Genomic DNA, 22,137 nt, shown 5'->3' with positions numbered 1-22,137 from the left:
CTGGGGATTGGGGGGGAGGAGAAGACAGGTGGGGAAGGTGCTGGGGGTGCGTCCCTGCCCCCGCCCCCTTCCCCCGCGGTCACCTGCTCGAAGGCCCAGCTCTCGGCTACCCGCTTGGCGCTGAGGTCCAGCAGCGCCTCGGGCCGGCCCCGGCCACGCGCGGCCCCGGCCCCGGCATCGCGCTCCTCGGGTCCCGCGGGGCAGCCCCGGCTCCGCTTGGCCGCGGGGGGTTCCATCCGGCCCGGCCGGGGCCAGGGCCGGGGCGGGGCCTCTTTGGGGGGCTCGGTCCGATGCCCGCTCCGCTTCGCCGGCTCCCGCGCCCCCTGCCCTCCTTCCCGTCCGTCCTCTGCGCTCGGCCGCCCCGGGACCCCTACCGCACCCACCCCCGACCCGCGCCGGGCCGGCCGGGTGATGCGGCCCCTTTAAGACTCTTCACAACAATGAAGCTGCTTCAGCCGCCGCTTTAGCTCCGCCGTCGTCCCGCCCCCACCGCCTGTCCCCATTGGCCCCCCTCGGCCTCCTCGGCCCTCCCCCGCCATTGGCTGCGCCGCCAGACCCGTGTCCAAGCCTCGCTGCTCACTCGATGACTGCGATGCCAGTCTTTTCTGGTTTACCCAACCAGAGCGCACAGCGAGGGGCGCTGTCAATCACGGGGCGCCAGAGGCCAATCAGAGTGGGAGGACCCCCGCGGCCCAGGCCTTATGCGGAGTTTCGGGGCGGGCCCGGGGTTCATTCACAACATTCCTCCCCCGCCTCTCTTGGGCTGGACTGCGCGCCCCGGGCTTCTGGGGCTGCGCCCACACACGGCTTTGTTTACTGAGGGTCGCTTCCGGGCGCCGCGAGGGGACAATCAACATAGCCCGGCCGGTGAGCGAGACGGAGCAGCGGGATCCCTTGGCAGTGGCTCAGCCCCTCGTCCCTCCCAGCTGTGCGACCCGAGAAACTCACTCAACCTCTCTGGGCACCGGGTCAAGTTTTGGTTCTTGTGGGGGCGGAGGGGTCGCAGGCTCACTGAGGGAGCTCATGCGGGCCGCGGACCCCCTCTCCAGAAACAAAGCTCGGTTAGGGGGTTCATAGGTCATCCCTTGAGCCTCAAAACTAGTATAGTACCCCGCCCCTCCTTTCCATGCCCTAGATACTATCTTGGGTCATATGAAATTGCTAATTTTTTTTTTACCATTTTTGGCCTGTTAAAATGGCAATTCCATGAGGTTCACCCTAACACTTAATCAAACCCCAGCACCTCTGAGCATTTTTTCTGACTCAGCTTGTGTAGGCCACCGTCTCTGGCCTGGAAGCTGGCCATGGCTTCCATCACCCGTTCCCGTCCCGGCTCCTTGCCAATGTCCTCAGAGGACCCTGCATTTTTCCTTCCTCATACTTCTCACCATTACCATTTATTTATCTGTTTCGGCGGTTTTTTTTTTTTTTTTTTTTTCTGAGACGGAGTTTCACTCTTGTCGTCCAGGCTGGGGTGCAGTGGTGCGATCTCGGCTCACTGCAACCTGCGCCTCCCGGGGTCAAGTGATTCTCCTGCCTCAGCCTCCCGAATAGCTGAAATTACAGGTGCCCACCACCACGCCCGGCTAATTTTTGTATTTTTGGTAGAGACGGAGTTTTGCCATGTTGGCCAGGCTGGTCTTGAACTCCTGACCTCAAGTGATCCACCTTTGGTAGTTGCTTAATTTCAATCTCTCCCTCTCCACTGTGAGCCTCAGGAGGCAGGAGTTTGTCCCATCTGTGCTTTACTGTACCGACAGCACCTGGAAGGTAGGCGCTTAACCTAGAACTTGTTGAATGTACCAACCAACACATGCTTTGCCTCCATTCAGTTAAATGATAGGCACAACAGAAAAAAAAAAACAGTGATTATCCACTCATCCATATGGAAGCCCTAGCTTTTTCTTGGAGAAACTTCGAGTCTCACAGCTGCACCCTCTGGCCAGTCTTCACCCACTCTCCCTGCCACCCCCTCAATTAGTTAAACTCCCCTGCAGACCTGCACTGTCCAATATGGTCACCAATGGCCACAAGTGGTCTCTGAGCCCTTGAAATGGGACTGGCTGAAATTAGGTTGTGCTGGAAAGGTAAAATACAGAGTGGATTTTGGAGACATAGCAGGAAGGGAACAAGGAAAAATATTTCTTTTTTTTTTTTTTTTTTTGAGATGGAGTGATCTCAGCTCACTGCAACCTCTGCCTCCCAGGTTCACGTGATTATTCTGCCTCAGCCTCCCAAGTAGCTGGGGCTACAGGCACCCACCGCCACGCCTGACTAACTTTTGCATTTTTAGTAGAGATGGGGTTTCACCATATTGGCCAGGCTGGTCTCGAACTCCTGACCTTATGATCTGCCTGCCTTGGCCTCCCAAAGTGCTGGGATTCCAGGCGTGAGCCACCACGCCCGGCCTAAAATATTTCATTAAGAATGTTTTCCATCCTGGCTAACACAGTGAAACCCCTTCTCTACTAAAAATACAAAAAATTAGCCGGGCATGGTGGCAGGCGCCTGTAGTCCCAGCTACTAGGGAGGCTGAAGCAGGAGAATGGTGGGAACCCGGGAGGCAGAGGTTGCAGTGAGCCAAGATTGCGCCACTGCACTCCAGCCTGGGGGACAGAGTGAGACTCCAAAAAAAAAAAAAAAAAAAAAGAATGTTTTGGCCAGGCGCGGTGGTTCACGCCTGGAATCCCAGCACTTTGGGATGGTGAGGTGGGAAGATCACTTGAGCCCAGGAGTTTGAGACCAGCATGGGCAACATGGCGAAAACCCATCTCTATTAAAAAATAAGAAAATCAGCTGGGCGTGGTGGCACAAGCCAGTAGTCCCAGCTACTCTGGAGGCTGTGACAGGAGGATCTCTCGAGCCCAAGAGGTCCAGGCTACAGTGAGATATGATTGTATCACTGTGCTCCAGCCGGAGTGACAGTGTGACCGTCTCAGGAAAACAAACAAACAAACAGAAAACGAGGCCGGGCAAGGTGTCTCACACCTGTAATCCCAGCACTTTCGAAGACTGAGGCGGATCACCTGAGGTCTGGAGTTCAAGACCAGCCTGGCCAACATGGTGAAACCCCGTCTCTACTAAAAATACAAAAATTAGGGCCGGGCACAGTGGCTCACGCCTGTAATCCCAGCACTTCGGGAGGCCGAGGCGGGCGGATCATGAGGTCAGGAGATGCAGACCATCCTGGTTAACACGGTGAAACCCCGTCTTTATTAAAAATACAAAAAAATTAGCCTGGCGTGGGGGCGGGCACCTGTAGTCCCAGCTACTCGGGAGGCTGAGGCAGGAGAATGGCGTGAACCCGGGAGGTGGAGCTTGCAGTGAGCTGAGATCGCGCCACTGCACTCCAGCCTGGGCAATAGAGCAAGACTCCGCCTCAAAAAACAAAACAAAACAAAACAAAACAAAAATCAGCTGGGCATGGTGGCGGGCGCCTGTAATCCCAGCTGCTTGGGAGGCTGAGGCAGGAGAATCACTTGAACCCAGGAGGCGGAGTTTGCAGTGAGCCAAGATTGCACCACGGCACTCCAGCCTGGGCAACAAAGTGAGACTCTGTCTCAAAAAAAAAAAAAAAAAAGACAGAACAAAAGAAAGCAAATGTTTAGTGTTGTTAACATGTTGAACTTATATTTTAGATAAATTTGGTTTAATAAAATACATTATTAAAATTGATTTCATATATTTTCTTTTACATGGTTTCAGGACATTTAAATTACGTATGTAGGCTGGGTACAGTGGCTCAGGGCTGTAATCCCAGCACTTTGGAAGGCCGAGGCGGGCAGATCATCTGAGGTCAGGAGTTTAAGACCAGCTTAGGTGGGGCGCAGTGGCTCACTCCTGTAATCCCAGCACTTTGGGAGGCCGAGGAGGGCGGATCGCAAGGTCAGGAGTTTGAGACCAGCCTGGCCAACATAGTGAAACCCCGTCTCTACTAAAAATACAAAAAATTAGCTGGGCCTGGTGGCGGGTGCCTGTAATCCCAGCTACTCGGGAGGCTGAGGCAGGAGAATGTCTTGAACCTGGGAGGCGGAGGTTGAAGTAAGCTGAGATCACAGTGTTGCACTCCAGCCTGGGCGACAGAACGAGACTCCGTCTCAAAAAAAGAAAAAAAAAAAAAAAAAGACCAGCTTGGCCAACATGGTGAAACCTGTCTCTACTAAAAATACAAAAAATTAGCCAGGCGTGGTGGTGCGTGCCTGTAATCCCAGCTACGTGGGAGGCTGAGGGAGGAGAATAGCTTGAACCTGGGAGGCAGAGGTTGCAGTGAGCCAAGATCGCACCACTGCACTCCAGCCTGGGTGAAAGAGTGAGACTCCATCTCAAAAAAATATATATATATATAAAATAAATAAATAAAGTAAAATAAAATAAAATAACATATGTGGCAGGGCACAGTGGTTGGTGCCTGTAAACACAGCACTTTGGGAGGCTGAGCGGAGAGCAGCACTTGAGCCCAGGAGTTTGTGACTGGGCCAGGCAACACAGTGAGATGCTATCTCAAAAATAAATAAGTAAATAAATAAATAAATAAAAGTATATATGTGTCTCAAGTTGTATTTCTTTCTTTTTTTCCTTTTTTGTTTTTTTTTTGAGACAGAGTCTCGCTCTGTCACCAGGCTAGAATGCAGTGGCACGATCTCGGCTCACTGCAACCTCACTTGAACCTTGGGTTCAAGCAAGTCTCCTGCCTCAGCCTCCCAAGTAGCTGGGACTATAGGTGTGCGTCACCACACCCGGCCAATTTTTACATTTTTAATAGAGATGGGGTTTTACCATGTTGGCCAGGCTGGTCTCAAACTCCTGACCTCAAGTGATCCACCTGCCTTGGCCTCCCAAAGTCCTGGGATTACAGGCGTGAGCCACCATCCCTGGTTAATTTTTTTTTTTTTTTTTGAGACGGAGTTTCGCTTTTGTTGCCCAGGCTGGAGTGCAATGGCGTGATCTCGGCTCACCGCAGCCTCCACCTCCCGGGTTCAAGCGATTCTCCTGCCTCGCCTCCCAAGTAGCTGGGATTACAGGCACCCGCCACCATGCCCTTCTAATTTTTGTATTTTTAGTAGAGACGGGGTTTCTCCATGTTGGTCAGGCTGGTCTGGAACTCCCGACCTCAGGTGATTTGCCTGCTTCTGCTTCCCAAAGTGTGAGGATTACAGGTGTGAGCCAGCATGCCTGGCCAATTTTTTTGAATTTTGATAGAGAGGAAGTCTTGTTGTGTTGCCCATGGTCTTGAATTCCTGAGTTCAAGCAATCCTTCCGCCTCAGCCTCCCAGATTGCTGGGATTACAGGCGTGAGCCACCACATCCGGCTTGAGTTGTATTTCTGTTAGACAGTGCCCGTCTTGAGAAACCACAGCCTGCCACAGTGATAGCAACAGAAATAGCAATAATAATAATGTGTTGAGTGCTCATGCAATGCCCGTAGCTATGGAGATAAATGCTGAAGTAAAAGCCGTCAAACAGTGTTGCAAAGTGGGGACTGTCACTTCCATTTCTTAGAGGAGGAAACTGAGGCTTGGAGAGACTGAGCCACTTGCTTGAGGTCACCCAGCAGTAGGAGCTGGACTAGTGGAAGTCAACTGAGGGCTGCTTTGGAGCCCTAGACTTACTGGGGTATCTCCTTGCAAAGGATTTAGACCTATGGGGAAGGAGTAACTGGGGTCAGAGGAGACACAGGGAGGAGTTCAAGCAAAGGATGGCCGGCTGCAGTGGCTCACACCTGTAATCCCAGCACTTGGGGAAGCTGAAGTGGGAGGATTGCTTGAGTCCAGGAGTTCAAGACCAGGCTGGGCAATATAGCGAGACCCCCCTCCCCCATTTCTAAAAATTTATTTGATGTTTATTTATTTATTTATTTTTTAATTTTTGAGATGGAGTCTTGCTGCGTAGCCCAGGCTGGAGTGCAGTGGTGCGATCTTGGCTCACTGCAACCTCTGCCTCCCGGGTTTAAGTTATTCTCCTGCCTCAGCCTCCCGAGTAGCTGGGTTTACAGGCATGTGCCACCACACCGGGCTAATTTTTTTGTATTTTTAATAGAGACGGTGTTTCACCGTGTTAGCCAGGCTGGTCTCGAACTCCTGACGTTGTGATCCACCCACCTCGGCCTCCCAAAGTGCTGGGATTACAGGCGTGAGCCACTGCACCTGGCCTATTTATTTGTTTATTTATTTATTTTGAAATGGAGTCTTGCTCTGTTGCCCAGGCTGGAGTGCGGTGGCGAGTCTCAGGTCACTGCAAGCTCCACATCCTAGGGTCAAGCAATTCTCCTGTTTCAGCCTCCCGAGTAACTGGGACTATAGACGAGCGCCACTATACCCAGCTAACTTTTGTATTTTTACTAGAGACGTGGTTTCACCATGTTGGCCAGGCTGGTCTCAAACTCCTGACCTCAGATTATCTGCCTGCCTCGGCCTCCCAAAGTGCTGGGATTACAGGTGTGAGCCACTGTGCCTGGCCTAAATTTTTTTTTTTTTTTAATTAACCGGGTGTGGTGGTGCGCATCTGTAGTCCCAGCTACTCAGGAAGCTGTGGTGGGAGGATTGCTTGAGCCTAGAAGGCTGAGGCTGCAGTGAGCCATGATTGCGCCACTGCACTCCAGTCTGGGCGACAGAACCAGACCCTGTCTCAAGAAAAAACAAAACAAGACAGAACAAAAATGAAAAGCATGTCTTTCTGGTGCTCCCCTTGCAAACAGGACCTCAGGGCTGGCTTTTCCCAGCAGCCCTCTTCAGCATCTGATACGTGGCTATGTCGGCTAAGTCTAGCTTTGAAAGGGCTCCAATGTACGTCCTGTAATGCTGAATCAGAGAAGTCACTCTAGGCCAGTGGGTAGACTTTAGGAGGAACACAGAATGGGGTATCAGAGGGTGAGAATGTCTTATTTAATACTCTAACAATAGATACTAACATATATATATATAGAGAGAGAGAGAGACAGAGAGAGAGTCTTGCTCTGTTGCTCAGGCTGGAGTGCAGTGGAGCGATCTCAGCTCACTACAGCCTCCGCCTCCCGGGTTCAAGCTATTCTCCTGCCTCAGCCTCCTGAGTAGCTGGGATCACAGGGCAAACCCGGCTAATTTTTGTATTTTTAGTAGAGATGGGGTTTCACCATGTTGGCCAGGCTGGTCTCGAACTCCTGACATCAGGTCATCCACGCTCCTCCGCCTCCCAAAGTGCTGGGATTACAGGTGTGAGCCACCGTGCCCGGCCTCTAATATTTAACATCAAGCCCATCTCTCAGATGAGAAGACTAAGGCATGGAATGGTCATGTGGCTTGTTCAAGGTCCGCAGCTGGAAAGGGTAGGGTCTGCACAGAATTTGGAAAACAAGAATATTCTGCTCACCTCCTCTGATTTTACAAGCGAGGGAAATGAGGTCCAGAGGGGTTGGAAAGCTGCCCAAGGCCACCCAGTAGTCCTGCCTGGGACAATGTGGGAGGTTGGGGCTGTCCTCAGGATGAAATCTCCAGGCTTATTGCCTGCCTCCGCTTCCTAGCAATTTTTAGGAAGGGAGAGCTGGGCATGGTGGTGCGTGCCTGTAGCTCCATCTACGTGGGTTTCTTTTTTTTTCTTTTTTTCTGAGACGGAGTCTCGCTCTGTTGCCCAGGCTGGAGTGCAGTGACGCGATCTCGGCTCACTGCAAGCTCTGCCTCCCGGGTTCACGCCATTCTCCTGCCTCAGCCTCCCAAGTAGCTGGAACTACAGGCGCCCTCCACGACTTCCGGCTAATTTTTTGTATTTTTAGTAGAGACGAGGTTTCACCGTGTTAGCCAGGATGATCTGGATCTCCGACCTCGTGATCCGCCCATCTCTGCCTCCCAAAGTGCTGGGATTACAGGTGTGAGCCACCGCGCCCGGCCTTCATTTTGGTTTTGTTTTGTTTTGAGACAGGGTCTTGCTCTGTTGCGTGGGTTGAAGTGCAATGGCGTGATCACGACTCGCTGCAGCTTCAACCTCCCGGGCTCAAGTGGTCCACCTGCCTCAGCCTCGTGAGTAGCTGAGACTGCAGGCGTGTAGCACTATGCCTAGCTAATTTTTTAAAACAATTTTTTTAAAAGAGATGGGGTCTCACTCTGTTGGCCAGGCTGATCTTGAGCTCCTGGGCTCAAGCGATCGATCCTTCCACCTTGGCTTCCCAAAGTGCTGGGATTACAGGTGTGAGGGGCTGTGCCCAGCCAGTCCCATCTACTTGAAAGGCAGAGGAGGTAGGATCGCTTATGCCTCGGAGTTCAAGACCAGCCTGGACAATATAGCAAGACTCTTGTCTCAAAAAAAAAAAAAAAAAAAAAGGAAAAAAAGGAGTTTGATGGGGGTAGTTCCAACCACCTGCGTCCTTCCTTCTCAGTAAAGCCAGCAAGCTTGGGCTTTGGGGAAATGGAAGCCAGATTGATCCTGCCCGCGCCCAGCGTGAGCTCACTGTCTAGGCATGTACAGCTCCTGACCCCAAACCACGTGTGCTCTCAACCCGTGGAAGATGGGGCTACCCTGGGGGCTCAGATGAAGGTGGAGACAAGGACCCCCAGCTCGTGGATATCTCCACCCTAGCTTTCTGAGGGTCCCTCCCTTCTGCCAGCCCCCTGCAGCACCCCCAGCCACCGTTGACTCAGGCAGGAAACCAGCTGGGTAGGCTTCGCTTGCTTCCTGGTCGCGACGACGCAGCCCCTCCGGCATGCGCAGCTGGCAAGATTTCCTTTTTGCATTTCTTTTCTTTCTTTTTGAAACAGAAGTTCATGGGCAAAGTGTCAGGGCCCTGCCAGGAGAAGTGGTCGTGCCAGGTCGAGGCGGGGGAAGGTGGAGGCAGGAGAGAAAGGCTTAGGCAAGAATAACTGTGTTTTTTTTTGTTGTTGTTTTTTTTTTTTTTGAGACGGAGTTTCGCTCTTGTTGCCCAGGCCAGGCTGGAGTGCAATGGCGCGATGTTGGCTCACCGAAACCTCCACCTCCTGGGTTCAAGTGATTCTCCTGCCTCAGCCTCCTGAGTGGCTGGGATTACAGGCATGCGCCACCACGCCAGGATTATTTTGTATTTTTAGTAGAGGCAGGGTTTCTCCATGTTGGTCAGGCAGGTCTCAAACTCCTAACCTCAGGTGATCCGCTCGCCTCAGCCTCCCAAAGTATTTTTTTTTTGAGACAGAGTCTCGCTTGCTCTGTTGCCCAGGCTGGAGTGCAGTGGCGGATCTTGACTCACTGCAACCTCTGCCTCCTGGGTTCAAGCAGGAGTTCAAGCAGCTTGAACCTCCTGGGTTCAAGCTGGATTCTCCTGCCTCAGCCTCCCTGTAATGGGATTACACGCCTGTAATCCCAGCACTGTAATCCCCGCCGCCAGCCAAGGCGGGCGGATCACGAGGTCAGGAGATCGAGACCATCCTGGCTAACATGGTGAAACCCCGTCTCTACTAAAAAAGACAAAATTAGCCGGGCATGGTGGCGGGCGCCTGTGGTCCCAGCTACTCGGGAGGCTGAGGCAGAAGAATGGTGTGAACCCGGGAGGCGGAGCTTGCAGTGAGTCGAGATCGCGCCACTACACTCCAGCCTGGGCGACAGAGCAAGACTCCGTCTCAAAAAAAAAAAAAAAAAAAAAAGAAATTGGTATGTCCCTTATCCTTAGGCTCCTGAATTCACACTGAGGGGGAGTGGGGATCCCAATGTAACAGACAGAGAAACTGAGGCTCAGAAAGGTTTTAATTTTTTTTTTTTTTTTTTTTTTGAGACAGAGTCTCACTCAGTTGCCCAGGCTGGGGTGGGGTGCAGTGACGTGATCTCGGCTCACTACAACCTTTGCCTCCCAGGTTCAAGCGATTCTCCTGCCTCAGCCTCCCGAGTAGCTGGGACTACAGGCGCCCGCCACCACGCCTGGCTAATTTTTGTATTTTTAGTAGAGATGGGGTTTCGCCATATTGGCCAGGCTGGTCTTGAATTCCTGACCTCAGGTGATCCACCTGCCTCGGCCTCCCAAAGTGCTGGGATTATAGGCGTGAGCCACAGCGCCCGGCCAATAACTGTCAGGAAAAGCCACATTTAATGACGCCTTTGTCCCTGGGAGAGGGGAGCTAGGGAGGGACAGAGAGGACGGGGGATGGCAGGACTTGGGTTCCCACTGCTCTGCCCCCAGCACACAAGCGCAGCTCCTAGTCACATTGGTATGTCCCGCCGGGCGCGGTGGCTCACGCCCGTAATCCCAGCACTTTGGGAGGCCGAGGCGGGCGGATCATGAGGTCAGGAGTTGAGACCATCCTGGCTAACACGGTGAAACCCCGTCTCTACTAAAAAACACAAAAAATTAGCCGGGCATGGTGGCGGGTGCCTGTAGGCCCAGCCACTCCGGAGGCTGAGGCAGGAGAATGGTGTGAACCGGGAGGCGGAGCTTGCAGTGAGCCCAGATCGCACCACTGCACTCCAGCCTGGGCGACAGAGCGAGACTCCATCTCAAAAAAAAAAAAAAAAAAAAAAAAATTGGTATGTCCCTTATTCTTGGGCTCCTGAACTCACACTGAGGGGAGTGGGGATCCCAATGTAACAGACAGAGAAACTGAGGCTTAGAAAGGTTTTAATTTTTTTTTTTTTTTTTTGAGACAGAGTCTCAGTTGCCCAGGCTGGGGTGGGGTGCAGTGACATGATCTCGGCTCACTACAACCTTCACCTCCCAGGTTCAAGCGATTCTTCTGTCTCAGCCTCCCGTTTGTTTTGTTTTGTTTTGTTTTGTTTTGTTTTGTTTTGTTTTTTGAGACAGAGTCTCACTCAGTCGCCCAGGCTGGGGTGGGGTGCAGTGACGTGATCTCGGCTCACTACAACCTCCGCCTCCCGGGTTCAAGCGATTCTCCTGCCTCAGCCTCCCGAGTAGGTGGGATTACAGGCGCGCACCACCACACTCGGCTAATTTTTGTACTTTTGGTAGAGACGAGGTTTCTTCATGTTGGCCAGGCTGGTGTTGAACTCCTGACCTCAAGTGATCTGCTGGCCTCAGCCTCCCAAAGTGCTGAGATTACAGGCATGAGCCACGGCCCCAGGCTGAGACTCAGAAAGGTGAAGGGACTTGAAGGTCACACAGTCAAAAAGTGGCAGAACCTGGCAAAGAACTCAAGGTGTGGGTTCTTCCGGAGTCTGGGGCTCCTGGCTCCAGCACTAATTAGGGCTTGGGGGAGTGCAGGAGGGGAAAGTCACCCAGGAAGGTGAAGGGGAAAATGAGGCTGTTTGGGGAGGCCTGAGGGGAGAGGTGAAGGGGGAATGGGTGAGTGCACATTCCAGACCCCATACCTGCAGTGCCTGAAAGCCCTTCCTTGCCCCTGGGGTGCTCCTCGAAGGGGCTGGCGTCAGAGGCACAAAGGGAGCCAGAATGCAGGATTCCTGGGCTGGTCGAGACGCCACCAGCCTGCGGGTGGATTTAGCCCCGGTGAGAGGCGCCTCCTGGTGTCCAACTCCGGTGCCAGATGGCACCCAGAGCCCACCCCGTCCTGGCCCAGAGCCCACCCCGTCCTGGCCCTTGCCTTTCTGATTCCAGATAGAAAGACCGGAAGCTAATTTTTTGAAGGTGGCAAAATCACCACTCCCTTAACATATAAAGATGAATGGGTGCTAAAATGTTTTTTTCTTCCTGTTCGCCAGGTCAGAAATTTTTTTTGTTTCTTTTTTGTGTTTTTTTGTCTCTTCTTTTTTTCTTTCTTTTTTTTTTTTGAGACAGAGCTTGCTCTGTTGCCCAGGCTGGAGTGCAATGGCGCGATCTTGGCTTACTGCAACTTTCGTTTCCCGGGTTCAAGCGATTCTTCTGCCTCAGCCTCATGAGTAGCTGGGACTATAGGTGCCTGCCACCACGCCCGGCTAATTTATTTATTTTTAGTAGAGACGGGGTTTCACCATGTTGGCCAGGTTGGTCTCGAACTCCTAACCTCAGGTGATCTGCCTGCCTTGGCCTCCCAAAGTGCTGGGATTACAGATGTGAGCCACCACACCTAGCCTTGTTTTTCTCTTAATTTCACTGATGTGGGAAACAGGCAGATGTTATGTTCAAGAGAGTCTGAAAAAGACACTTTTGTTTTTGAGATGGGGCCTTGCTGCATCGCCCAAGCTGGAGTGCAGTGGTGCGATTTGGGCTCATTGCAGCCCCAACCTCCCGTGCTCAAGTGACCCTCCCAGTTCAGTCTCTGGAGTAGCTGGGACTCCAGGCATGCCCCACCACACCCAGCTAATTTTTAAAAATGTTTTGCAGAGATAGGGTCTTGCTATGTTGCCCAGGCTGGTCTTGAACTCCTGGCCTCGAGCAATCTGCCCACCTCCGCCTCCCAAAGTGCTGGGATTAGGCTGGGTGCAGTGGCTCACATCTGTAATCCCACACTTTGGGAAGCCAAGGTAGGCGGATCACTTGAGGTCAGGAGTTCGAGACCAGTCTGGGCAACATGGTGAATCCCCATCTCTACTAAAAATACAAAAATTAGGCGGGTGTGGTGGCGCACGCCTGTAGTCCTAGCTACTCGGGAGGCTGGGGCAGGAAAATCTCTTGAACCCAGGAGGCGGAGGTTGCCCTGAGCTGAGATCATGCCATTGCACTCCAGCCTGGGTGACAGAGGGAGACGATCTAAAAAACATCATCATCATTAACAAAAACCACACACAGACACACACAAAGTGCTGGGACTGCAGGTGTGAGCCAGGGTGCCTGACCTTGAAAAAGACACTTTAGAAATCAAGCTATTGAAGCAAAGGTGTGAATGTAGGCAAATTCGGTTTTCCACAGAGGAATAAGCGTTGTCAACTAAACCTCTAGGCTGGACAGGATATGACATTTGCATGTCTGTAGATAAGAACTATTTTGTATTGCTATCAGTTTTCACAACTTACAGAGTTGTAAAATAGTTCAAAGACAATGATATGAATCAGGTACTCCGGAAAGGGTGTATTGTTTAGGAAGGGTGTATTGTTTATAGCTAAGGGGCTGAATGAACCATTGAATAATCATAACTCATTCACTGAAACAAAAGGTTTTAGAAGGAACCGTTCCTTCATTCAATAAACACCTGCTCATAGAGTGCCTATTGTGAGCTGTTCTAGGTGCTTGAGACACAGCCCTGAACAGAGTCGGGTCCTTGAGAAGCAAAGTAGAAACAGAGGAAAGTCACAGAAAGTGACCCTGGCTAAGAAGACAATCAAACAGGCCACTTCTGGGGGCAGGGGACAAAGAAGGCTTCTCTGAGGTGATGTCTCGGGGGAAGGAACTGTGGGCACAAAGGCAGGGAGGACTGTGGCCTGGATGGGAAGGGGATACAAACTTGGTGTTGTCCCTTTTTTCTGTTGTCACTGGAATGTCAGGTTTGTTTTGTTTTGTGTTTTTGAGACAGAGTCTTGCTCTGCCGCCCAGGTGGAGTGCAGTAGCATGATCTCAGCTCACTGCAACCTCTGCCTCCTGGGTTCAAGCGATTCTCCTGCCTCAGCCTCCTGAGTAGCTGGGATTATAGGTGTGTGCCACGATGCCGGCCAATTTTTGTATTTTTAGTAGAGACAGGGTTTCACCATGTTGGCCAGGCTGGTCTTGAAGTCCTGACCTCAAGTGATCCACCTGCCTCAGCCACCCAAAGTGCTGGGATTACAGGCGTGAACCATCACGGCCAGCCTGAATGTTAGTTCTTAGTTCTGCCTAGAAGAGAGGTTGGCATGAAGTAGTCACAATAGCTGGGTGTGGTGGCTCATGTCTACAATCCCAGCAGTTTGGGAGGCTGAAGTGGGACGATGGCTTGAGGCCAAAATCAGTCTGGGCAACATAGGGAGACCCTGTCTCTACAGAAAATAAAAAAATTAGCTGGGCGTGGTGGTGCATGCCTGTGGTTTCAAGTACTAGGGAGGCTGAGGTGGGAGGATCACTTGAGTGTAGGAGTTTGAGTTTGCAGTGACTTATGATCTCACCACTGCAGTCGCGACACAGCAAGACGCTGTCTCTAAAAAAATATAAAAGTAATCACAATAAGTACTGAACAAGGAGAACTTGGTTTCTCAAGTTACCCGCCTGGCCCTCTTCTAAGTTATACTTTCCTTCTTTCCTTTCCTTATTGTTTTAAGGCTTTTTAATAAACTTTCATTCCTGCTCTGAAAAAAAAAAAAATACTGAATGAGCCAAGTGGCCCTACCTGAAAGGCCTTAAGTCAGCTGGGTGGCTCATGCCTGTAATCCCAGCACTTTGGGAGGCCAAGGCAGGAAGATCGCTTGAGGTAGAAGTGTTTGAGACCAGCCTGGACAACATAGTGAGACCCCATCTCCCAAAACAAAAAAACAAAAAACAAAACAAAACAAAAAACAGCCCACGCCCAGTGTCTCACATCTGTAATCCCAGCACTTCGGGAGGCCGAGGTGGGCAGATCACCAGAGGTCAGGAGTTCGAGACCAGCCTGGCCAACATGGTGAAACCCCATCTCTACTAAAAAAAAATTACCCGAGTGTGGTGGTGTGTGCCTATAGTCCCAGTTACTTGGGATGCTGAGGCAGGATAATCACTTGAACCCGGGAGGCGGAGGTTGTAGTGAGCCGAGATCACGCCACTGCACTCCAGCCTGGGTGACAGGGAGACTCCATCTCAAAAAAAAAAAAATAAAATAAAAAATAAAACAAAACCAAGGGCAGAAGTCAATTACTGCCTGAGGTGGGCAGACAGCCAGAGAAACCAGGTTCCCTAGGTGGGGCTCAAGGATGTGTGCCCTGGAAGCTGGAACAGCCAATCCCCAGCCCTGAACAGAGGCCGGGGATTGGCTGTGAAAGGGAAGCCCAGAAAGGAAAGAGCTACCCTTATCCCTCATTCTGAGATCTGGGCCTCGTTCATCCTCCAGCCCCTCCCTCCCCCTCCAGAAACAATGAGGGCGGGGCCTTCCTGGCAGCTTGGGAAACGCCAGACTACTCAGTCTTTCCATCTCATGCGTGCGGCTTTCACTGCCCCAATTCCTGATTTTTCAAGATGCTAAGTTAGGACTTTTTAATGAAATTTCTCTCTGCATGTTTGGGCGGGGAGGGGTGGTGGTGCTAAAATTCACCATTTTATTTTAATTATTTTTTGAGACCATGTCTCACTCTGTCACCCAGGCTGACATGCAATGGCACCATCTTGGCTCACTGCAACCTCCGCCTCCCAGGTTCAAGTGATTCTCCTGCCTCAGCCTCCCAAGTGTCTGGGATTACAGGCACTCACCACCATACCCGGCTAATTTTTGTATTTTTAGTAGAGTTGGGGTTTTGCCATATTGGCCATGCTGGTCTCGAACTCCTGGCCTCAAGTGATCCACCGGCCTTGGCCCCCCAAAGTTCTGGGATTACAGTTGTGAGCCACCACGCCCGGCCTAATGCACCATTTTAAAGTGCACAGTTCAGTATAATCACAATGTTGTACAATCACTTCTGACTCCAGGACATTTTCATCCCCCTTGAAAAGAAACCCCATTCCCGCTCCCTCAGCCCCTGGCAATCACTCATCTGCTTTCTCCCCCCATGGATTTGCCTTTTTGGGACATTTCATGTAAGTGGGACAATTCAAGATGTAGCCTTTTGTGTCTCGCTTTGTTCACTTATTTTCAGGCTCATTCTTGTAGTTTCCTGGATCAGTGCTTCATTCCTTTTTAAGAGTCGGGATCTGGCTTTGTCACCCAGGCTGGAGTGCAGTGGTGAGATCATAGCTCACTGCTGCCTTCAACTCCCAGGCTCAAGTGATCCTCCTGCCTCAGCCTCCTAAGTAGTTGGGATGACAGGCATGAGCCACTGCACTTGGCCTTCCTCCCTAAGGGTGAATATTCTATTGAAGGATAGACCTCAGTTTATCCCTTCATCCGTAGATGGACGTGTGGGCTGTGTCCATTTTTTCTTTTTTTTTTTGAGACGGAGTCTCACTCTGTCGCCCAGGCTCGAGTGCAATGGCACGATTTCCGCTCACTGCAACCTCGGTCTCCCGGGTTCAAGCGATTCTCCTGTGTCAGCCTCCTGAGTAGCTGATATTACAGGCGTGTACCACCACGCCCGGCTAATTTTTTTTTTTTGAGACGGAGTCTTGCTGTGTTGCCCAGGCTGGAGTGCAGTGCCGCGATCTCGGCTCACTGCAAGCTCCGCCTCCCAGGTTCACGCCATCCTCCTGCCTCAGCCTCCCAAGTAGCTGGAAGTACAGGCGCCAGCCACCACACCTGGCTAATTTTTTGTATTTTTAGTAGAGACAGGGTTTCACCATGTTAGCCAGGATGGTCTCGATCTCCTGACCTCATGATCCACCCACTTCGGCCTCCCAAAGTGCTGGGATGACAGGTGTGAGCCACCGCACCTGGCCTAATTTTTGTGTTTTTAATAGAGACGGGGTTTCACCCTGTTGGTCAGGCAGGTCTTGAACTCCTGACCTCGTGATCGGCCTGCCTCAGCCTCTCAAAGTGCTGGGATTACAGGCATGAGCCACTGCGCCTGGCCTGTGTCCACCTTTTAGCTATTGTGAGCAGTGCTGCTATTTACATGGATATGCAAATCTACAAGTGAACATGTCTTCCATTCTTCCGGGAATATACCTAGGAGCGGAATTGCTGGGTCATACGGTAGCTCCACAATGAACTTACTGAAGAACCACTGAACTGTTTTTCCCCTCTTTATAGCCTGTAATCCCAGCATTTTGGGAGGCTGAGGTGGGTGGATCACTTGAGGTCAGGAGTTCGAGACCAGCCTGGTCAACATGGTGAAACCCCGTGTCTACTAAAAATACAAAAATTATTTGGGTGTGGTGGCACATGCCTATAATCCCAGCTACTTGGGAGGCTGAGGTGTGAGGATCGCTTGAGCCTGGGACACAGAGGTAACAGTGAGCCACGATTATGCCACTGCACTCCAGAGCAAGACTCTGTCTGAAAAAAAAAAAAAAAAAAAGGCAAAATCTTGACTGTCACTGTGTGGAACCCAGAAAACACACTTGAGATGGGGTTTGGGGGTAGCTGCTGGTGACCCAGCACCTCTGTCTCCTTGGTAGGTGAGGTGGCCAGGAGTGGATAAGCCACTAGGGAACCAGTCACCCCACCCTGTCTCAGGGTAGAAGCTGACTGTATGCACAGGTACCACTCCCCAAAGACAGCAGTTCAGTATCACCCAGACTACAGCCCAACTTTTCCCTGTGCTGTCACCTTGACCTGGATCCAGCGAAGGGAGAAAAGGAAGGTTATCAGGCCAGAGATCCCAGAATATTCCATAGGTACTGTGTGGCACAACAGACTCAAACAATTTGGAGGTGGAGGAACTCCAGGATGGGCAGAAGTGAATTCTGGTCTTGACAGTGACAGGTAGCCAGAGGGTCAGCTGAGAGCACAGATCAGGACTCTGCCAACTACAGGATCAATTCCACTCTGGAACATTATGCAGGACCTGAACAGGGCATCCTGCTAGATGACATGTATAACGCATTAGAACTTGTGGGGCACGATGGATCACACCTGTAATCCTAGCACTCTGGGAGGCCAAGGCAGGAGGACTGCTGGAGGCCATGAAGTTGAGACCAGCCTGGGCAACTTAGCAAGACCCCATATCTACAAAAAGCAATAAATCAGCTGGGCATGGTGGTGCATGCCTGTAGTTCCAACTACTTGGGAGGCTGAGGTGGGAGGATCGCTTGAGCCTGGGAGATGGAGGCTGAAGTGAGCTATGATTGTGCCACTGCACTCCAGCCTGGGCGACAGTGTGGCCTGGCTCATAGGTAGTGCTACCACTGGCTGTCCTGACTACCTTACAGTTGGCACACTTTAACCAGGTAGTACCACGTGGTTTCTCAATGTATTCCGGTTTAATCGGCACCTTGGTCCTGTGAGGTGGCATCTGACCTACTGATGTCCAGCTTGACTCTGGTTGTGTCCCCAGGGGTGAGGACTGGCCAGGAGGGAGTGAGTCACCCGGGGTTAAATGGAGAAAAGACTCTTTCCCGGCTCTCAGGCTCAGGGCCAGAGGTGTAGAAGCCCAGCTGTCCCCTGGGCACGTGGTTGCTAAAGGCGGTGGGGTGGGGTGGAGCACGCCAGGCCACGTCACTCTTGGAGACTTGTGGGCTCACCTGGCCTGCTCACCCGAACACAGGACTGCAAGAGGGATGTCAAAGCCAGGTTTATTGTTCTGGGTTAAACCCGTGGAGGCAGGACCTGGGAAGGGGCACGGGGACAGATGAAGTTAGTGACTGTATCTTCCTGGTCATTGCTGGGTTCTCAGCACCCTTGGCCCCCACTGAAGTTCTAGGTGAAGCCCAGTGCTGGGGGACAGGGTCCTCTTCCTGACAGTGCAGCCTGTGGGATGACTTGCAAGGTCCCATATGGAGGTAGGGGGTGGGGTGTTGGCCTGCACTGGGGCCAGCGTCCTCAGGAAGGTGTCTTGGAGGAGGTGGCGGCAGCTGCCCCTTTCTTCTTGGCCGGGGCCTTCAGCAGTGCCAGCTTCTTGGGCAGGCTGCTGCTGGCTTTCATCACCACGTCATGTTCGATCTTCTTCCGGATTCCAACTTCTAGGTTCTGAGGGAGAAGCACGGGGCAGTCAGATTGTGACCTGGGGCTGAGAGAGGGCCTGATCAGTCACCCTCTTCCTGGCTAGAGCTCGCAGGGGGCTAGATCAGCAACTATCCCCTCGAACCGCACCTGACTGTGGGTCTGGTGGCTGGGGTTTAAGTCCTGCACTCTCCGGGGCCTCCACACCCACAAAAATCCTCACTTCTGCACCTTGGCTTCTAAACCTCTGCTCATGCCCATTTTATGGATGGGGAAACAGTCTGCTGCAGCCAGGAGGCACTGGTTGCCCAGGTCCCTAAACTGCATGGGATCCGGCGTGCCCACAGCCTCTGGTCCCAGCCTCTAGAAGGGCAGCCTCCTCTGCCCCAGGTCATCTCTGCTTTGCAGACAGCAAGCTGAAGATCTGAGGGGTGGGCAAGGGAGCTGGCAAGTAAGGCACAAGCGTGGGGCAAAACCAGCAGTGTGAACCCCAAACTGGTGGCTCAGTCGCCTTTCCCAGACTGCCCCTGCCCTGCCATTCTGAGTTCCGATGGACTGGGTGTGGTGGCTCAAGCCTGTGATCCCAGTACTTTGCGAGGCCGAGGCAGGAAGATCACTTGAGCCCAGGAACTCGAGACCAGCCTGGGCAACACAGCAAGACTGCATCTGTACTAAAAGAAAGAATTAGCACGGTGTGCTGGTGCGTGCCTCTCGTCCCAGCTGTTTGGGTGGTCGAGCCCAGGAGGTCCAGGCTGCAGTGAGCTATGATCGTTCCACTACACTGCAGCCTGGGGGACAGCGTGAGACCATCTCAAAGAAAGAAAAAAAAAAGTTCCGGCTGGGTGCAGTGGCTGTAATCCCAGCACCTTGGGAGGCCAAGGCAGGCATATCATCTGAGGTCAGGAGCTCTAGACCAGGCTGGCCAACATGGTGAAACCCAATCTCTACTAAAAACACAAAAGGTAGCCAGGTGTGGTGGCGGGCGCCTGTAATCCCAGCTACTCAAGAGGCTGAGGCAGGAGAATTGCTTGAACCCAGGAGGCAGAGGTTGCAGTGAGCCCAGACTGCACCACTGCACTCCAGCCTGGGCAACAAGAACGAAACTCTATCTCAAAACAAAAACAAAAACAAAAAACAAAAAACAAAAACAGTTCCAATGACCACGATCACCAGCATCGGGACAGCTAACCAGGTGCCTGGATGCAGGGGTCATGGAGCTGGAATTCAGTGCATGTACCGGGACAATATAAGCGTCAGTAGCGTAATATGTTACACTGTTAAAGGATGGTAAGCGCTGCTATGGCAAAGAGGAAACAGGAGTGAGGAGGGATGGGTACAGGTCACCATCAAGGCAGGCCTCTTTGAAGAGAGTTGGAAGAAGGGAGCAGTGTGTATTATTGGGAGATGAATCCAGGCAGAGGAAACAGCCAGTGCAAAAGTTCTCAGGTGGGACAAGGAGCCCAGGAAGGGCTCCGGGAAGGAGGGGTCAGGGGCCAGTAAGGCTAGAGGGAGTTAGCAGAGGAGAGGGTGGAAGGAGACGAGGGCAGATTCTGCAGGGCCTTGTGGCTGAGTGAGGACTGGACCTTTTTCCTGGGTGAGGTGGAAGCCATGGAGGATTCTGAGCCAAGGAGGGAGGGAACCGACTCAGGTGCTCATGGGCACCCTCTGGCTTCTGTGAGAGGACCAGGTGGGATCCAGGAGACAAGGGAGAAGGTGGCTGCACTGGTCCCGGTGGGAAATGATGTGGGTGGGACCAGGTAGGGGCCAAGGAGGTGGGAGGCGGGTGGATTCTGGATTGATTCTAAGGGCAAAATAGGGGCGAGCACAGTGGCTCATGCCTGTAATCCCAGCACTTTGGGAGGCCGAGGCGGGTAGATCATGAGGTCAGGAGTTCGAGACCAGCCTGGCCAACATAGTGAAACCCCATCTCTACTAAAATTACAAAAAAAAAAAAAAAAAATTAGCCCGGTGTGGTGGTGCAGGCCTGTAATCCCAGTTACTCGGGAGGCTGAGGGAGGAAAATCGCTTGAACCCAGGAGGCAGAGGTTGCACCTAAGCCAAGATCACTCCACTGCGCTCCAGCCTGGGCGACAGAGCGAGACTCCATCTCAAAAAAACAAAACAAAACAAATGGGATGAGACCGGGATGTGAGAGAAAGGAGGGATTCAAGGATGACCTATGGCATCTGGAAGGAAGTGATCACAGGGGGAGGAGGGCAGAATGGGAAGGGAGGATCAGGAATTTGGTTTTGGACATGTTGAGTGCAAGGTGACCATGAGATTCCCCACTCCACGGAGGTAAGCCGGCCAGTGGGTACCCAGTTCTGAGAAAACCGACACTCTGGGGTGACGAAACAATTTGCTCAAGATCACAGGGCTGTTTACTGTGGAGTACAATTCAAACCCAGGTTTGACTCCCACCAAAACCAGTTTTAAATCTCCTTCCAACTTCTTTACAAGCTCAACCTTACCCATCTACATATAAATGTTGCACTTAAAAACCATAGGGTGGCTCACGCCTGTAATCCCAGCATTTTGGGAGGCAGAGGCGGGAGGATGCCTTGAGGCCAGGAGTTCAAGACCAGCCCGAGCAGCATAGTGAAACCTGTCTCTACCAAAAATACAAAAAAATAAAATAAAATTAGCCGCGTATTGGCGAGCACCTGCAATTCTACCTACTCGGGAGGCTGAGACGGAAAGATTGCCTAAGTCCAGGAGGCTGAGGCTGCAGTGAGCTATAATGGGGCCACTGCACTCCAGCCTGGGCAACAGTGAGACCCTGACTCAAAAAAAATGACGATAACCAACGCACCTCACACTTCTTTGAGCCCTCTGCTGTTCTAGGTTTACAAAGCTGGGCTTTCAATTCCCTTCCCATGTCACCTCGCTGTCTTCCTGAGTTCAGTTAAAGAAAACAGTAACAACAAGAGGCTGACGTTATTGGAACCCTTTTTGGGCCGCAGGTCTTGCTTCTACGAGGCCCTTTTGAAGTGGTAAGTGGTGTTCCTGCACCCCTTGCACAAGGAAGAAAAGGGAGGCCCACAGAGCTGGGAGTCCTCCAGGCCTCATCCCTTGCCCTTTGCCGATCCCTGTGCTCCTTCCCTCGCCGGCCTCCAGATTTCATCTCTCGTCCCTAGCACGCCCCCCAGCCCCTATCCCTCGCCAGCTTCCACCTCTTACCCTTCTCTGCGCCCCGGGCTCCATCCTTCGCTCCTAACGCGGCCCCTGGCTCTATCCCCTCGCTCCTAGCTCGTCCCCAGGATCCACCCTCTCCCCTCACCGACCCCCGGGCTCCACCCATCCCCCCTCGCCGTCCTCCGGGTTCCACCCCTCGCTACTCGCCGCCCTCCGGGCTCCATCTCTCGCCCCCGCACACCTTCTTGAGCTTTTGCTGCTGCACGACGCGCGCCTTCTTGGGAGCGATAACACGACCTGGGGAAAGATGTGCTCACGTGAGGCCGGGAAGCCGGGGGTCTACCTCGCCCCCAAGTCCCCGGGCCGCTCCTTACCGCCTTTTCTTGGGCCCCGATTCTTTTCAGAGGCTGCCGCTGCCGTCTTACTCTTTGCGGGTTTGTGCGCCTGAAACTTGCGCTGCCCCTGCGCCATGGTCCGGCACGCAGCGGAAGAGGCGGGACTGTGAGCAGTCGTAGCCGGAAGGCACAAGGAACCATGGGATACAGAGGGGCGGAAAAACGCA

At 52.5% G+C, this 22,137-nt stretch overlaps 2 protein-coding genes across 7 annotated transcripts in view; both read right to left on the bottom strand.

The window, feature by feature from the left end:
* Positions 1–443, bottom strand: part of ZSWIM4 (zinc finger SWIM-type containing 4) — a 36,635-nt gene extending 36,192 nt beyond the window's left edge. For 3 of the 6 annotated variants that reach the window (XM_034944808.4, XM_034944810.4, XM_034944807.4), the window contains exon 1: positions 84–415. In XM_034944808.4, coding sequence (XP_034800699.3) covers positions 84–236 — 153 coding nt within the window. In that variant the 5' untranslated portion in view covers positions 237–415. Of the gene's footprint in view, positions 1–83 lie in introns of all 6 variants that reach the window. The other 3 variants (XM_008967699.6, XM_034944809.4, XM_063599940.1) reach the window with 2 other exon arrangements.
* A 17,613-nt stretch (positions 444–18,056) lies between these two features.
* C20H19orf53 (chromosome 20 C19orf53 homolog) lies at positions 18,057–22,095 on the bottom strand. Its single transcript, XM_003814846.7, has 3 exons — positions 21,950–22,095; positions 21,817–21,872; positions 18,057–18,467 (listed from the first exon to the last, which is right to left on the bottom strand). The coding sequence occupies exons 1-3, from the start codon at positions 22,044–22,046 to the stop codon at positions 18,321–18,323; spliced, it is 300 nt and encodes a 99-aa protein (XP_003814894.1). The 5' UTR covers positions 22,047–22,095; the 3' UTR covers positions 18,057–18,320.
* Positions 22,096–22,137: the final 42 nt, after the last annotated feature.

This window comes from Pan paniscus, chromosome 20 (genome assembly GCF_029289425.2).
Source record: "Pan paniscus chromosome 20, NHGRI_mPanPan1-v2.0_pri, whole genome shotgun sequence".
NCBI classification, from domain to species: Eukaryota; Metazoa; Chordata; class Mammalia; order Primates; family Hominidae; genus Pan; species Pan paniscus.
This window is presented reverse-complemented; position numbering and strand designations above follow the sequence as displayed.

Excerpts from the sequence above, each read along its gene's own strand:
- C20H19orf53 (XM_003814846.7), bottom strand. The coding sequence starts at position 22,046 with ATGGCGCAGGGGCAGCGCAAGTTTCAGGCGCACAAACCCGCAAAGAGT. Across the intron at positions 21,873-21,949 it reads TCGGGGCCCAAGAAAAGGCG|GTCGTGTTATCGCTCCCAAG; the intron begins GTAAGGAGCGGC and ends ATCTTTCCCCAG. Across the intron at positions 18,468-21,816 it reads AGCAGCAAAAGCTCAAGAAG|AACCTAGAAGTTGGAATCCG; the intron begins GTGTGCGGGGGC and ends CTTCTCCCTCAG.